The 14,935-nt window shown below is 48.9% G+C and overlaps 6 protein-coding genes; 2 read left to right on the top strand and 4 right to left on the bottom strand.

Moving 5' to 3' along the window:
• FFUJ_01967 (uncharacterized protein) lies at positions 1-1,453 on the top strand (the record flags this gene model as incomplete). XM_023570307.1 has 2 exons in its annotated part: positions 1-173; positions 217-1,453. The coding sequence occupies 2 exons, from the start codon at positions 1-3 to the stop codon at positions 1,451-1,453; spliced, it is 1,410 nt and encodes a 469-aa protein (XP_023423707.1).
• A 378-nt stretch (positions 1,454-1,831) lies between these two features.
• FFUJ_01968 (related to heterokaryon incompatibility protein) lies at positions 1,832-4,714 on the bottom strand (the record flags this gene model as incomplete). The annotated part of the gene is made up of 1 exon (XM_023570196.1): positions 1,832-4,714. One exon carries the CDS (start codon positions 4,712-4,714, stop codon positions 1,832-1,834), a length of 2,883 nt encoding a protein of 960 aa, XP_023423633.1.
• A 408-nt stretch (positions 4,715-5,122) lies between these two features.
• Positions 5,123-7,641, bottom strand: FFUJ_01969 (uncharacterized protein; the record flags this gene model as incomplete). XM_023570085.1 has 3 exons in its annotated part: positions 5,123-6,678; positions 7,251-7,389; positions 7,444-7,641. The coding sequence occupies 3 exons, from the start codon at positions 7,639-7,641 to the stop codon at positions 5,123-5,125; spliced, it is 1,893 nt and encodes a 630-aa protein (XP_023423632.1).
• Positions 7,642-8,419: 778 nt separating this feature from the next.
• FFUJ_01970 (SIN3-binding transcription factor-like protein) lies at positions 8,420-10,952 on the bottom strand (the record flags this gene model as incomplete). XM_023569974.1 has 3 exons in its annotated part: positions 8,420-10,625; positions 10,674-10,804; positions 10,860-10,952. The coding sequence occupies 3 exons, from the start codon at positions 10,950-10,952 to the stop codon at positions 8,420-8,422; spliced, it is 2,430 nt and encodes an 809-aa protein (XP_023423631.1).
• A 310-nt stretch (positions 10,953-11,262) lies between these two features.
• Positions 11,263-12,120, top strand: FFUJ_01971 (related to 3-oxoadipate enol-lactonase II; the record flags this gene model as incomplete). Its single annotated transcript, XM_023569862.1, has 1 exon — positions 11,263-12,120. One exon carries the CDS (start codon positions 11,263-11,265, stop codon positions 12,118-12,120), a length of 858 nt encoding a protein of 285 aa, XP_023423630.1.
• A 643-nt stretch (positions 12,121-12,763) lies between these two features.
• Positions 12,764-14,935, bottom strand: part of FFUJ_01972 (uncharacterized protein) — a gene marked incomplete at both ends in the record, with an annotated part of 2,822 nt that continues 650 nt past the window's right edge. Inside the window, 4 exons of the mRNA XM_023569751.1 lie at positions 12,764-13,044; positions 13,098-13,295; positions 13,344-13,459; positions 13,516-14,740. Of these exons, the coding sequence (XP_023423629.1) occupies positions 12,764-13,044; positions 13,098-13,295; positions 13,344-13,459; positions 13,516-14,740 (1,820 nt within the window).

Below are 14,935 nucleotides of genomic sequence, written 5' to 3'. Positions count from 1 at the left end.
ATGGCTGTCGCGGCAAGTTTACCGTCGCGCCCTGCGCTGAGAGTTGGGGTCGTCACTGCACTGGGCATTTTCTTCTTTGTCGTTCTTTTCACTTTTTATTCTGGCACTGTACGATCGCCTGTTGAGTTTGCGCATCGAAAGGCACAGCAGTACTGTCATTCGTCGCAAACCATGTAAGTGTTGCATTGCTCTGTTGATCTTAAGCTAACAGTATTGGAGCATTCCTTCTTTTACACCAACACCAACTCCGGTATCGACAGTCACTCCTGAACCTACAGCAGAGCCTATACGTAATTGCGAAGATCCGTATCGTCGGCCGGGATACCTTTATATACCCAAGGAGCCGAAAGCTTACAGAGATACACAATGGATTCCTTTCACGGAAGATTACCTTAACTCGGAACCACCCGAGTATGCTGCTTACCCACCGAAGCACGAGATCATCTTCAATGATACAGCTGTTGAGCCAGAGTATCTCAATGCTGCTGGTAACCCTCAACAATGGATGCGCATGGCTGTCGTTGAGAGTCGACGCCGTCGCAAAGCAGTAGAAGCTACTGTCCTACCAACCAAGAACACAACAGTCAATGACTTTGTTCAGATGAAAGAGGACAATGGTCTTGGCTGGCTGTGGGGTCGTCGTGTCGTCATGTTCGGAGACTCAGTCGATCGCTACATGACACAATTCTTCTGCGAAGAGTTCGATAGCAAGATGTATCTTCCCATCCAAGACAAATCAGGCCGCCAAGCAAAAGGCATCTGCGAAGTGCCCGCCTTCAACCTCACTCTTGTCTACCTCCACTCCGTGGGCTCCTTCACCTACCGCCCAGACTGGTGGTGGATCGAAAACCTCAAGAACGTTGCCTGGGAAGAACGCTGGAACATCTTCTGGAAGCCCCACGAAGCACCCATCCAAGGTCCCTCCGGCCGTCCCGATCTAATCCTCTGGCAGAATGGTCTCTGGGATCAGCGCGCTTTCTGGGAGGGAGGTGCGGCGATGCATAATGAGGGAGATAAGCCTATGACCTTGAAAAACAGGCAGATGGCTTGGGAGGAGGTCCGTTTTGTGACTGCACGTATAAAGAAGATTGCCAAGCGGCTTAATGATGAGTTTGGGGAGGATGCTCCGATTATGTTTAGGGCCCTGACGGTTCATAGGGAGAGTGGTATGGGCGATGCTATAATGATGGAGATGGATCGTTTGGGAAGGGCTGTGGCGGAGCAGGCTGGCCATGAGATGTTTGAGTGGGCTAAGTTGATTCATCTACTTGGGAATTTATATCAGGATGGTTTGCATCCTGGGAAGGGAGCAGCGAGTTGGCTTTGGGGGAATATGGTATTGGAATACCTTGCAAGATCTGCCAGGTCCGAAGTTGGTGGTGAAGCCAGATCGCCATACTTTAGCGGATGGGATGCTTGCCATAAGGAGTTATCAGGTTGGGGGGGAAGATGAAACTATTATCGTATACTTCTAACTGAAAAAAATCCTATCCAAAATGAGTTTTCCATTAATCGGAAGCTTGTCCAAGCCATGGGTTTCCAGTTTTCTCCTCATTAGCCATCTTTCGCCCTCGTCTTCCCAAAACGCTTCGTCAGGAAATACTTCACTCCGGCGTGTCACTCTCAGTGCCTCAAAAGCGTACATGTGCTCGCTAGCTATTTGGCGAATCTGATCCGTGACTCTGAAGTTTGAGCCGAGTTGGTTGAGTAGTTCGGTAAAGGCTTCTGGACCATTTTTGATTGCGCTTATAGCTTCATCCTCAGGAACATCTTCCCCTCTATATATCGCCACCGTCGAACTTTCTCCGAGATGGCCAATGATTGTGCTGAGCTATGTATCTGTGATCTGCAACTTTTCCTTTATGTTGTCATTGGGAAGTAAAAGCTCTTCCCAGGTACTTTCTTCCATCCATGAAACTTCTTTTAGTTCCTCAAAAAGGCCAAAAACACGAGACTCCGTCATTCTTATGCCCCTTGCAGAATTGGGGAAGAGATGATCTAGTATATCACCTCCCGCTTTGATTGCTTCTTGATATACTCTTTTTGTTATATTGAATGGACTTTTGCCGTGTCTGATCAGGCACTCGAGTGTTTGTAAGCCACTGGGAATCGCAATAGCGAAAAGATCCTCTTCTAGTTCAATAGGGTTCTCAAGGGCTTCTAGAAAAATCTCAAGGACATCTTTACCAGCCTCTGCGCCCTTGATTATCAGTCCTTTTGTCATCTCGATGGGTTGGTTGTCTTCATCGATGATTCTAAACCCTCTAGGGTGTTCAGTTGTTGTATCAAAGTAAATGTCTTCCAGGAGCTGAACTGGAGATGGAGTGGCACTCATAAGATGCGGCAACACTTCTGGACGGGAAACCATTGCTTTCCTCAGTAGCTTCGCTGTTATTTTGGGGGCTGGATTACAGTACTTGAGGAAAGGTTGACATGAACGCATACCGATTGATATTGCTTCCATTAAGGCATGATCTGTTGACTGTTCTGGGTTCGAGGATGACCCAAGGAGTCGACACATGACTTCTGCGTCATATTCCATGGCTCTGGCGACAAACTTAGGCAAAGACTCGATGATTAAATCTGGACTCTTCCAAAGGAACTCAAGGACATCTATGCTTGTCTCTAGAACCTTGAGTGCTGTGTATTGAGTGATTTGAATAGGCGATTTACTCTTGTCCAAGAATAAACGCATAATACGGCTTCCATGTTGCACGAGGTCAAGAAAATCCTCGCTGTCTATCGTCTCAATCACAGCCTGCCGTCTCAAGAAAGCCGTCAGTGAGCTGTTGGTTGGCTGCAGTTGATTCTTCTGTAGGAGCAGGTCTCTAGATACAGCAGGTAATTGTGCTTGCAGGTCTCTGATATTTGTGACCAGCGACTGTTGAGCGGGGCACACGTCCCCTAACAGATAATCACAAACGTCTTGCACTACCGCTCGTTCATCTTTATCATATTCAGCGCTCATTCCAGTGTCTTTCAGATCAGAAGACATTCCGAGTAATGCGTAGACCCTGTCTCTTGGGTCCGTGGCTTGACATTCTCTGAACTTCCACAGCAAGTTACAGAGGCTCCGATCTTGGTTCCACCAGGATGAGCTTTTGAGCGGACTTGGCATAATGTCGAGAACAGCTTGACATTGTTCGCCAACCTGGACGTTCATAGCATGTGGTAGGAGGGCGAATAATCTTGTCGGAATGTTCCCAAGATTGCACTCCACAATCGCCCTTTTCGCGTTGGCCACCTCTTGTAGGATCCAAACTCTGGAGAACCAGGGATTCCCCATGACAATTTGAAGGCCATCTACTAACTCATTGTGAGAGTATAGTCCTATGCTTGCTTCAGTTTGATTCCATTGTTGTTGCCAGCGTTCGTCTTGACGTGCCCACTCTTGAAAAGCGCCCAACGGTAGCTTCTCTTTGAAAATGTCGACTGCAGATTTGAATTTAGCAACATTGCCTCCACTCAGATATCCAAGCCATATGATGACTCTATCGGCTTTTTTGTAGATCTCTCCCATATGGTTAACTTGATGGCCACGCTCCTTGATATTGTTCTGGTCAATGCAGAGAGCATCGACCCACAGCATTCGATCCTCATCGGGGTTCCTCAAGTGATAAAGAGCATCGTGTAAGCTCTCAGTTATTAATAAAATCTTTCCATCCATCACGATCTCATGCTGTGTTGTTTTCCCTCCCCAAGAATAAGACAGTGCTTCGTACGTGAAGATGACTTTCTCGTCAAGGTACGCTTGTACAATTCGGCACCTTAATTGAGGTTGAGTGCCCTTCTCGAGGAGTACCAATCGAAATCCAGCACTCTCCAAATCGAATTGCTTGTATTGAAATCGATCTGTAAAGGCAAATTCGTCCTCAAGTTGGGCGGTACTGAGTCGATGAGAGACAAACATGGTATAAATGACTGTGGCCATTTTGATTTGACGTAGCGCAGACCCATTGAGGTTTGGAGAAGAGGAACCTGTAAAGCCGAGTATACCGCAGACAGTCAATATTGGAAATCTTGATTTGATACTGGCACCGGCCCGTTCGAAGCACATGATGTTGCTGTCGCACCCGACCTCTTTGGCCAAATCACGATCAGATAGGAGATGAGCAGAGGATGCGACTTTTCCCCGCAGAACTTTGTTGGGTATATTATGTTCCAGCGGCTGCTGATCCTTTGTGGGAGTAAATTCTGTTCGAGATGATTGATCCTGCAGATATTGGCCCCAGTGCTGGCGCCCCTCCGGGGATTGGATAGTGTTGATGACAGACTTGATACATGAGGACAGGTGATTGATTTCAAAAGTGATAGAGATGCGACTGGAAATAGTTGTTCCGTCCACGTCGAACTGAACTTGCCCAGGTTGATTTTCCTGCGGAAATGCTACGACAATATCGCCCGGCTTGGCAAGGCTCTCTTCAGGTGCTGTAGCATCGACTCCAATTAAGAATCCAGCTCGAATAGATGGGTAAGTTTCAAGTAAACGGTCGACAGCGACATTGACGAAAGCGGAGACATTGGTCATGTCCTCAGCTCTTCCGACTAGGACGACATTGTGTGAGCCAACTTTTCCAAGGGAGCATGCAGCTCCCGAGTTTTTCAAAAGGTACTCTGGCTCGGGTTCGTCCAACAAGGCTCTGGCTGTCTCGTAGTCCTCTGGCAAAGGCGCCACGATGGCGATATGGTAATTATTTGAATGTGGCTTATCCATGACCGGTGGGCGAAGATAGATCATGCAGCAGGAAATAACGTACTGAATAAGCTGGAGCTAAGAGAGCTGTTAGGGAATGAAAAGTTGGAAAGGAAAGTAAATGCCATAGAGCATGTTTTCATTCTCTGTCAGATTAAAGACGTCCGGCGGCGAGGCTTTATGCCACGTCAGAACTGCATTGAGGCTTGGCAAGCCACCACGTTGGAGATCAATTACAAGCCAATCAATCGACAGACACAGCCTGCAGGCATGGCTGCGCAAAAATGAAATTTACAATGAAAGTAGAAAATACATTATAATGCCTTGGCTGACAAAAGTGACGATGTTATTACATGAACAAAAATACCAACGCGAATCTATACAACTTCCAAGTACATCCCATTCTTGACAAAGAATACCGCTTCCCTCTCATCTTAACGCCATTATCTGAGCGTTTCTTGTCATCGAGTACCGTCCACCGCTCACATACAGCCTTGTCGATATCCGCGAAGCTCCCCCCTGGGTCCATCTGGGTACTCTCCAAAAGTCCACCCCTCCCCGCACTCCTAGACCTGAGCCATCGTTGCTATGAAACACATGCCTCCACTCGCGATCTACCCACTTTCCGTCATCTCTCTTTGAAACTCCCTCGGTACCCCACGGATGATTCAAAGTCGTCCTAAATTGGTCGTTCTGCATCTGATAGTCGTGATACATCTTGTAAACATTGTCGTCGGGGTCAATGTGGAAGCGATGGCATTCTCGAGGAAAGCCAAGGCTAATGTTAGGGTCGATAAGATCCCAGTAATCCAGAAACCAATGCTCTTCGATATTCTCGAAAGGGATGATCGCTCTGTACAGTGCTTCCCAACAGCGCTGAGAATCCGAATCGCTGACTACGCCGTTGCAGCTAGCTTTTGTAGGAGTAGTCATGGATCGCATAGCTTGCACGATGCCTCTCAGCATGTTCTCTTCAAGCTGGTTGAGCATTCGATACTCGATGAGAATCTCTATCTTTTGCTCAAACATATCTGCAGCTTCACCGCGGTACTCCTCCGCCCAAGCCGTAGAGCTATCCATCAGATCCAGGAAAAGTCCCCAGGCCGTGTGTAGTACATTGGTGAGTTTCCACCACGGCTTGTCGACTGTTTCCACTACTCCCCCTCCGAAAAGCAAGTGTTGTTCCTGTAGGCGGTACTTCCCTGCCCATCTTTGCATGAGGGGATGGGGGAGCTCCTCATATGTAACCTCGAAACCTACAAGGCGGCGCACATAATCTCGGAGGACAAGCTCAAGAAGATAGGGTGGGCAATGGGAGCGTAAAGCCACGTCTAGAGGCCCTGTGATATAGCGGACTAGTCCGACATCTTCCCAGCTTCGACACATAAATGAATCAAAATTCATGTTGTGAGGGAGTGAATAACCATGGCTGTGCAGCATCTTGATCATCTGGCAAATGCCTTCTGTGCGGGCACGATCAGGACTCTTGCCCAGGATCATGAGCAGGAATTCAGGGACGTGGTCACAATAGTCGTTTGCTGCATACCACGGCTGATCTTGCTGCTCTTTCATGTCAAACTGTCTTTGCAGAAGCCACTCCAGAGCGTCGACACACTTGTCAATAGGAGTTTCGCCTAGGTAAAGGCACTCCAAAAGCTCATCGATGGGCCTGTGGTGGGTATGTCGACGCTCAGAGATGCATTGACAACCGCCAGACTCCGGCAGTTCCCATCTCGTATCAGGTGTAGCTCCAAACTGGGCGCATCGTTCCATTGCCTTGACATCAGCTTTTCTCAGTGCCTGACGGAACGCGCCGCTGTTATCCCCCAAATAGTAAAATGGGAGGTACACTTGGTGGAGAGGAGGGCTGAGTAAGCATAGCGCCTTGAAATCCGCAGCTGAGATGATGTTTTGGTCTTTTCCGGGTTCACCTGAGATCAGGAGAAGGACTTCAGTGGGAGAAGGTCCAGTGTCACTGGTTGGGACTTTTGGGAGGTGTCCGTATCAGAAGATTGGGACTCGGGATTTTGACTAGGGCTTTGTTCAGAAGACATGTTTCAGGTTTCTGTTGTGTTGATTTGTTTTAGTTTTGTGTGTTGGTATGTTTCGTAGTAGTTGATAATTGGGTATGTTGCTGAGAACAATGAACATAAAACCTCCGAGTCGAATAGTTCACTACTTATACATGGACTGAACATTGACTTGACCGAACATTGAACCTTTCATGTTTTGATTGAGATGCTGTTATCTGAAAATTCCTTTCAGCGTTCTTTGCCGCTGTATGGACAAAGAACTACAAAAGGAATTGCTTTGTTCACTGTATCAGGGACTTCCTGAACAAGCAACTAACGATCAAGAGCGTGGACCGAACAACCAACTTGGACCGTTTTCTGATGAATCTCGAAATTGAGTTGAGTATAGATCTGACCTTCGCACAGTCTCTCCATCAACAAAGCAAGTGGCCATCCTTGTTGGACACATACTCGTGTGCAACTGCGGCTTCTATTGATCTTAATCAGCTATAGTCTCACAACATTTATGCCCAAGGTCAACTTACCAAGAGGAACAGCGACCTTTCCACTCTGTCCCTCACAAGTGCATCTGATCCAGTACTCTGCACCGCCGTACCACGGATCAGGCGCTACAAACATCTCGCATCCGTGACAGCTTTCAGCAAAGTTTCCATGATAAGTTGGCTGACAAATTGCTTAGCTTTTAAGAACCGAAACACCTACACGAGCACGACTTACTGTAATTGTGGTGCCGTCGTAGCCGAAACAGTCGTTGAGGTCCAGCTCGGAGGGGATGTAGCCTGAGTTATCGCGAGGCTGGCATTTACCCGACAACGTGTTTGTTTCAGAGTTGAAGGCAATGTCAATACAGGTTCTGTCGATCTGAGCAAACGCGACACCCAGAAGGGTCAACAAAGCTGCGATGCCTTTGGCCATTTTCCGCTATTTCACTGGCCGAGTAAGGTTATCTTCACAGCAGTAACCTCACTTACTGCCGGACTTGGCGGGGAATATATCTCTTTATGTGATGGCTCTAAAGAGGGGCCATGCAGTGATCCTACCATTCGGGTAAATGAGCTCTGATCCTGACTGCTTCAGCTATAGCATGTGAATCCTTCGCCTTCGTCTAGTGTCAGAAACACATGATCCGAGGGAGAGTTGGTGTTGGGACACTGAAACACAATAGGTTCTTCCGTAATAAGTCAGTCCTACTTGACGATTGAGGTAATATCGGAGCTTCAATGCATTACTCACCTACCTAAATCAGCTCATGCTGCATATCTCGCTGATCCTTCGGGAATAATCCTTCGGAGAAGTTTCTTTCTCCGGCTTACGTTCCCCGCAAGCTGAAGTCTGGGCTGTATTAGATACGGTTGAGCCTGGGTGAAGGTTCATGTCAGACGACCTTGTTTCCAATGTGACACGGAATTCCGTCCTTCCCGAGCCACTCATGCGACGATAGGATCCGCCAAATAGTCTATAGTATCGCTCAGGAGAACTATTTCCCCTTGCCAAGAATACGACTCGAGTCCTGTTCACAACCTTTCGAAAAAAAAAAAAAAGGAAAAAAAACAGACGTCTGACCTTCGGCTCCAACGGCTGCTCTAGCTAGGACCTGACTACGCTAAACATCAGCAGGTTCAACATCTTCTCTTGGAACTAATTTATATCCATTTATCAACCATTACATCTATCATAAGCATCATATCACCGTCTAATAATTCGTCCTGCTCTGATCCCCATACCCTTCCATCAAAAACTCCATATCATGCCACCCCGTCATCTCCATCTCACTCCCCGGCACATACTGCGCCATCGATCCTTCAGCCATGCCATACCCCGGAAACGGCAAAAAGTCCAACAGTCCCTCCATCGATCCAAGTGCCACCCCTTGGCCCTGCTGCACTTGCACTTGTTCAGCGGACCAACCAGCTGGATACGGAAGATTGTTCATGTTGATCCCTTGCGGGGGTAAGTTCGCTATACCCGGAGGATCAGTTGGATTATTGGCACACTCCGAGAACGTATCAACGACTTGGGCCAATCTTTTCATTGAGCCGCATTTATCCGTGTGGTTTATGACGTTTCGTAGGGTCGCGACCAGACGGCGGACTTTGCTCTGCAGCATTACTTCATCTGGTCCGATGCTCTCTGCACCTTCGCCAGGGCGCAATCGTAATAACCGCAGGATAAGAATCATGGCAGAGCAGTAAGCGTAAAAGATATCAAGGCCAGAAAGGCCGTTGATAACATCAAAGTGATCCAGGAGTATCATCAGGTAACTCAGTTGGCATGCATGCTTCACGCATAGAGCTGCATGTGTAGGAACCGCAGTTTTCGGTGCATCTTCTTTCCGTGCTGCTGCAACGTCGCGAAGAAGAAGTGGGCGTGTGGCCACGATGGCGATGTAATGAAAGTGAATATGCAAAAGTAGCACCGCGCGAAGTTGAGCTCGTGTCTTCCATGCCAGCGATACTTTCAGTTCCTCCATATCAACAGCCCCTTCATGATCAATGGATTCCAAGGCCGGCCCCTCCATTTTCATCCACGAGACATCGAGACCGGGTGCTTTCCCAATATCCCGCTTCCAACCATTCAGCGCGTTCAATATTTCATCCAGCGTCGGTCCTGAACCTCGATTTATGCCGACATGTAAAAGTCTTGTTCGCGCGAGAATAGATTGAAGCTTTACAGACCACGATACAAGTCTTGCATCGGTTCCTATGCCTCCTTCTACGAAGCCTTCTCGTGGTGGGACGACTTCGACGTCGAGTTCTTGAAGGCCACTAGGTCGCCCCAGACTTGAAGCTAGGAATTGCTCGAAGGAGTAGAGTGTGCAAAAGACCCATTTGCGAACTTCACGCTCCAACGGTCTGAAAGAGGCACTCATGTCTGAGCGATGAAGACCAAGCGCGAAGGAGATCCGAGTAGCTGTCCCAGCAATGTTCCACGCAGCGTTTCTTTCATTGTTGTTGTGCAAAAAGAGTGAAAGAAGTAGTAAAACTCGAACATTCGTAAGTGAACACTTCGAGATGAACTGGGGGAGCAGACCTCTAGCAACTGCAATAGATCTTCGCCGAAGAGCAGAATGATCAACGTTAGGTATTGACCTATCAGCGATAGAGCCGAAAACCACAATCATATGAAGACAGCCTATCCATCCCCAGTCCGGTAATCGAAGTGGCCTTGAAGGAAGTCGAGAATTGCTGCGAGCTTCGACGATGAAACTTTCGTATTCTTCCTCAAAGGTAGCTCTGTGAAACAGAGGAAAGTCATCGTGGACGTTCTTAAAGTATGACTGAATGAGCAAGTCAAGGGCTTCGTTGGCAGGAAATTGGCCAAGTATTTCATCCATGTCTGCTGTTGGAAGACGGGTAAAGTCGCGGGCGATAGCTGAGGTGATTGATCCAGGTGAAGGTCCATCTTGAGGTGTTGTTGTAGTACGTGGTGGTTGGTCATCTTCGTCTTGGTCATCAGCTTCTAAAAGTCGACTTGTGTTATCTTGCGTAAACTTTGTGGCTCCTTCACGACCAGGCGAGGGATAAGGACTATTATTCGAATCAACAAGATTCCGAAGCTGATTCCAGAAGTTCAGAGTCCCTGAAGGTCCGATATAGTGCTCATGACCAGAATTATCCTTCACAAGCGACGACTGCGGCTCTTCGCTATGTGACTTTGAACTCCTCGGCGATGTATCATCCCTCGAATCCGCCGTGACGATATCCGGGCCTGTACTCGGAGTCCGTTCTTTACTAGAAGAATTCTGCACCAGTTCTTCAACTCTCATGTGTGTTCTATTAGGGTCAGAGATATCAGGCATCTTATACCCCATCTTCTGACCCAGCTGTGCAAGATCACTAACATGGTCGAGAGTCTCATTCGGAAAAGCACCTCTGACAATGGCTTCGAGACATCGATACCTAGTGGTGTCAACGACGTTACGTAAGATGCACAGAAGTGAGACAGACCTATCACTCAAATCATCCACACTCCCATAGAAACGCGTCTTTCGTGGCGCCGTATACGAGCAAGTGACGTTATGTTCAAGACAATTCACACAGCCTGCACCAGAAGGATCAGGTACGCATTTGCACCTCCTCTACACCAAGTCAACACCAGGCCATCACAAACAATAACCCAACATTGTTACTAACCTTTCGACAACGATCACAGCTTTGAGCGTTCCGTTTACGGGATTCTTCAGGGATACGCCGCAGACGACGCTTCGCATTTGCAGATTCAGACATGGTTTATAGGGAAGGGAAAAGGACTCATCGAATCGATGCTTCCCGGATCTGGGGTTCCTTTTCCCGCGGGACGGAAGCATGCTTCCGATGGGATACGTAGATGGCGTGGGAATAAGACGCTAATGGAATGTTACGCTCAAGGTTTGGGGATGGAGAAACTAAAGACCGCTGGCTACCCTACGCCTCAAGGTCGGACCAACATGACGACGTCTCTATCAGTATACCACTGGCATTTGACATGTTTTTTCGGGTTATCAATTCATCTTTTATCTGCCATAAAACTCATCTTATAGCGAGGAATAACATCAGGATGGCTAGTTCTTTGACGCTCCCGGATTCCAGAACGTTGGCCTACGCCTTGGACTCGTCACCAAAAGAAGGACCCCTCATCATCCTGTCAAACTCCCTCACTGCACCACTTTCAGTGTGGGATCACGTTGTCAAGGTCCTCAACAGCAATGGTTATCGCACTCTACGCTATGATCAACCCGGCCATGGCGGGTCATCCGCACCAAAGGACCTAAGCCCTACGTTTGACTCTATGGCTGAAGACGTCCATCATCTTCTCAAGAAGCTCGAGATTAACAAGGTCTACTCATGGATCGGAGTATCAATGGGCGCATCGGCGGGTGTATACTTCACAACCAAGTATCCCAACGTGGTAAGCAAGCTGGCCATCTGCGACACCATCTCTTCATCGCCCATCAACGCCGGCACAGAAGATGCCTTTGGTCCGCGCGTCGCCGCAGCCCGAGAAGCAGGTAATCTCGACGCAACCATCCAAGGCACTCTAGAGCGATGGTTCGGCAAAGAGTGGCTCGAGAACAACCATCAGGAAACACAGCGTATGCGAACAGTCATGTCTGGAACTACGATCGATGGTTTCGAAGCATGTTGTAACGCACTGAGAAGCGAGACCTTCGATCTTCGACCGCGGTTTGCCAAGATTGGTTCGAGTGTTGATGATGCGATTTGTATCGTTGGCGAGAAGGATGCGAATCTACCGGAGACTATGAAGGAGATGAGAGATAAGATCCAAGAGGGGTTTGAAGCAGCGGGTAAGAGCAACAAGATTGATTTGGTGATTATCAAGAATGCTGGCCATGTTTCGTTTGTAGATGGCTTTGAGCAGTTCACCGCTGAGGTGTTGAAGTGGTTGAAAGCCTGATTACGCGTGCCGTTCCTATACCATGTATCGTATAATCAGACGAGTCTCGCTCTCCAATACAAGGATCATGTCGTATCAGTTCAACTCCCGCTGCAAGGCCGGTAAGCCGAGGCTATCACCAACTCCCCGACCCCGCACCATGAAATGTCGGTATTTCACCAATGACACTTTCTCAACCAAGTTTGCAAGCAAAGCAGCAATCTGATGTAAGATAGATAGGTAATTCGGGGAACTTAACTTGATCATCACCTCGAAACGAATTATCACAAGATCCTAGTCGATAGCATCGGCGAACGTTAAAGGTGGAGTAGTGCCGAGACTAGCCATCGACCCCAAACTCGCCGATCGGATATTCAGCCACCAAATTCTGTTGTGCATGATGCACTCAGTGTTGGCCGATGGTGCAGATTCTATGCCATGGGCTTGCATGAAATTTCGATAGTTTGACAGAATCAAGAAACTTCGCCGAGTTTTACTGAAAGCCACTTTTTACAGGTAATTAGATTGCCGTATCCTAGTCGAAATCACTGTGGTGCAACACCAGGAAAAAGGGCAATTTACATAGGATTCAGTTGGTCATTACTCATTATGATAGAAAAGACTGCACTCTAATTTCCAATTATACTCTCCAACTTTTTTTTTTTTAAGACTCACCCCTTGGGACTGTCGTGATAGGTGGTTCAAGAACAACCGTTCTTCCATGCTTGATCAGCTCTGTAGCTTGCATAAAGAACGAATCAATCCTCAGAATAACAGGCCGCAAGAAGACCCTAGCAGCTATATCATCCGTACCGCCAAGTCTCTGCAATGACGAATGGAACTTCTCCAGCAACCGATAAGCAGCCTCGATATCTCGTGGATCACTCGCCAGCAAGAAGAGATAGATCAGAAAGTTTCCGCACAGGATAAGCTGCGTTCGGGCAACTGCACTGCATTAGTTGCTGTTTCAGAGTGACATCTTTGATCGGCAAACTTACATCTTCCCCAGAAGCTCGTCAGTTCCTCCTCGGTGATGTACGCCATGAATGTCGTGAAGAGCTCGAACTCTGCTAGTGCGGTGGAGAGCCATCGCTGAAGATTAGAGCCCGGCGTGACCTTTGCGGCTCTTGTGGCTGGGAACATGAGGCCCCGGAAGAGCAGCACCTGCGTAGCGAAGAAGGATATGTGAAGGGGGCCTAGTTCATGTTAGACATCGGCGAATTCAAAAGATGCGTGTCACATACCGTTGTGGGCGTAGGGTCTCACGGCCAGACAGCTCGGGATGAGACTCGGCCATTCCTTGAGGGTGTCTCGGATAGGAATCAGTTGAGTACGCGTCTGCTGAGTTGATCGTACACCGCTGCATCATGTAAGTCACTGACTGACCTTTACTACGCCGATGGCTGGGTTACTTACAAGCTGCAGTCAAGGATGGCACGCATCTCCCGAGACACAGTGATCATTTCAAGAAAGCGTGCACCGTCAGACACGCGGAACGTGGCGTCCTCAGGATCGATCATATAGCGAAGATCGTCAGGGATATCCTCGCCAGACCGCAGATCATCCATGTCCGGGGGTGGAGTCGTGAAGGACTCGTAGCTTATATGCGGGGGGTTACCGTGGCTTACAGCTGACCAGCAGTCTGTGTAAAAGACAGCCCACCAGAGCTTCTTGCGTAACCTCTTCTCCCATGGAGCTATGTTCCACTTGTCAGGGTCTTGGTGCAGACCGAGCATCTGCGCTATTGCTGTGGCTTGACAGGCCATCACCCAGATATACGGTGTCTCAACGCTGTCAATGTCTGGAGGTACCATGTGCATCAGCAGTAGCGCTGACATTAGTCTCGAGAGATTGGGAGCTTCAAGTTCTCGCCTCAACGCCTCTTGCGCGTGGTTGACCAGTTCGTGCTGCTCAAACGGACAAGGGATTCTCGCGAGCGTTGCATCTTGCTTCCAGAACACACACGCCAAGGCATAAACGGCGCCCCGTAGCGACGTGGGTATGTCTAGCTTGGCGGTCGCGTATTGCCGAAGGAAGCGAGTCTTGTGGATGACGGGCAATCCTACGTGGACGTGCCGGAAATAAAGACGGACGAGGGCCGGGCCGTGGGGCCAGACGATACGCCCTATCGCATCGGACGCCATCTGCTTAGCCTCGTTTCTGTGATCGGGGAACTCATCAAGCAGCAGGAGGAAGTGCATCGGGTAATCATCCACATCAGGCCCGCCATGGTAGACCTGCACGAAGTTGGCGTCAATGCCCTCGCGCTCGCTGAGAAGCACGGATCTAAAGGCGTCGAGGAAGTAAGGGTCCTGCTCCGAGCCTAACGCCATGGCGTGCGCCGTACGGCCTGGGACATCTTCAAGAGCATAGGCGACTTCTTGATTGGGCTCCAGGCGCGGTGGATCTAGGCTGATGCTTCGATCCAGGGAAGCTTCTCCAGGAACTGGCACGGGATGGCGCACCAGGCCGTTGTGGACAACGGCCGCGGACTCGGATCTGTGCCGAGTAGCTTCAGATGGCGCCGAGGGTGAGATGGCCGATGTGCCAGATGCAGAGACAGATGCAGATGCAGACTCCGGGCTTAGTGCATCGTGGCTTCTGGAGGACTCAGGACCAGGGCCGGATGTAGGCCGGTGGGCTAGGGGGTCAGTGTCGGAGAGAGACTGGCATACCAAGCCTCTGCTTTTACAGAACAGGCCTGTATTACAGATCGATGCAACGGTCAGTATAAGCAATTGACGAATGGCTAGCGGGAAGTGTCAAGTGGAGTTTTTGTGTGACGGTGAACCACTGAACTGGTACTGATAGGTGGTATTGAGTGGGTGGGAAATCG

The sequence above is a fragment of the Fusarium fujikuroi genome, chromosome FFUJ_chr01 (assembly GCF_900079805.1).
Source record: "Fusarium fujikuroi IMI 58289 draft genome, chromosome FFUJ_chr01".
Lineage (NCBI taxonomy): Eukaryota > Fungi > Ascomycota > Sordariomycetes > Hypocreales > Nectriaceae > Fusarium > Fusarium fujikuroi.
This window is presented reverse-complemented; position numbering and strand designations above follow the sequence as displayed.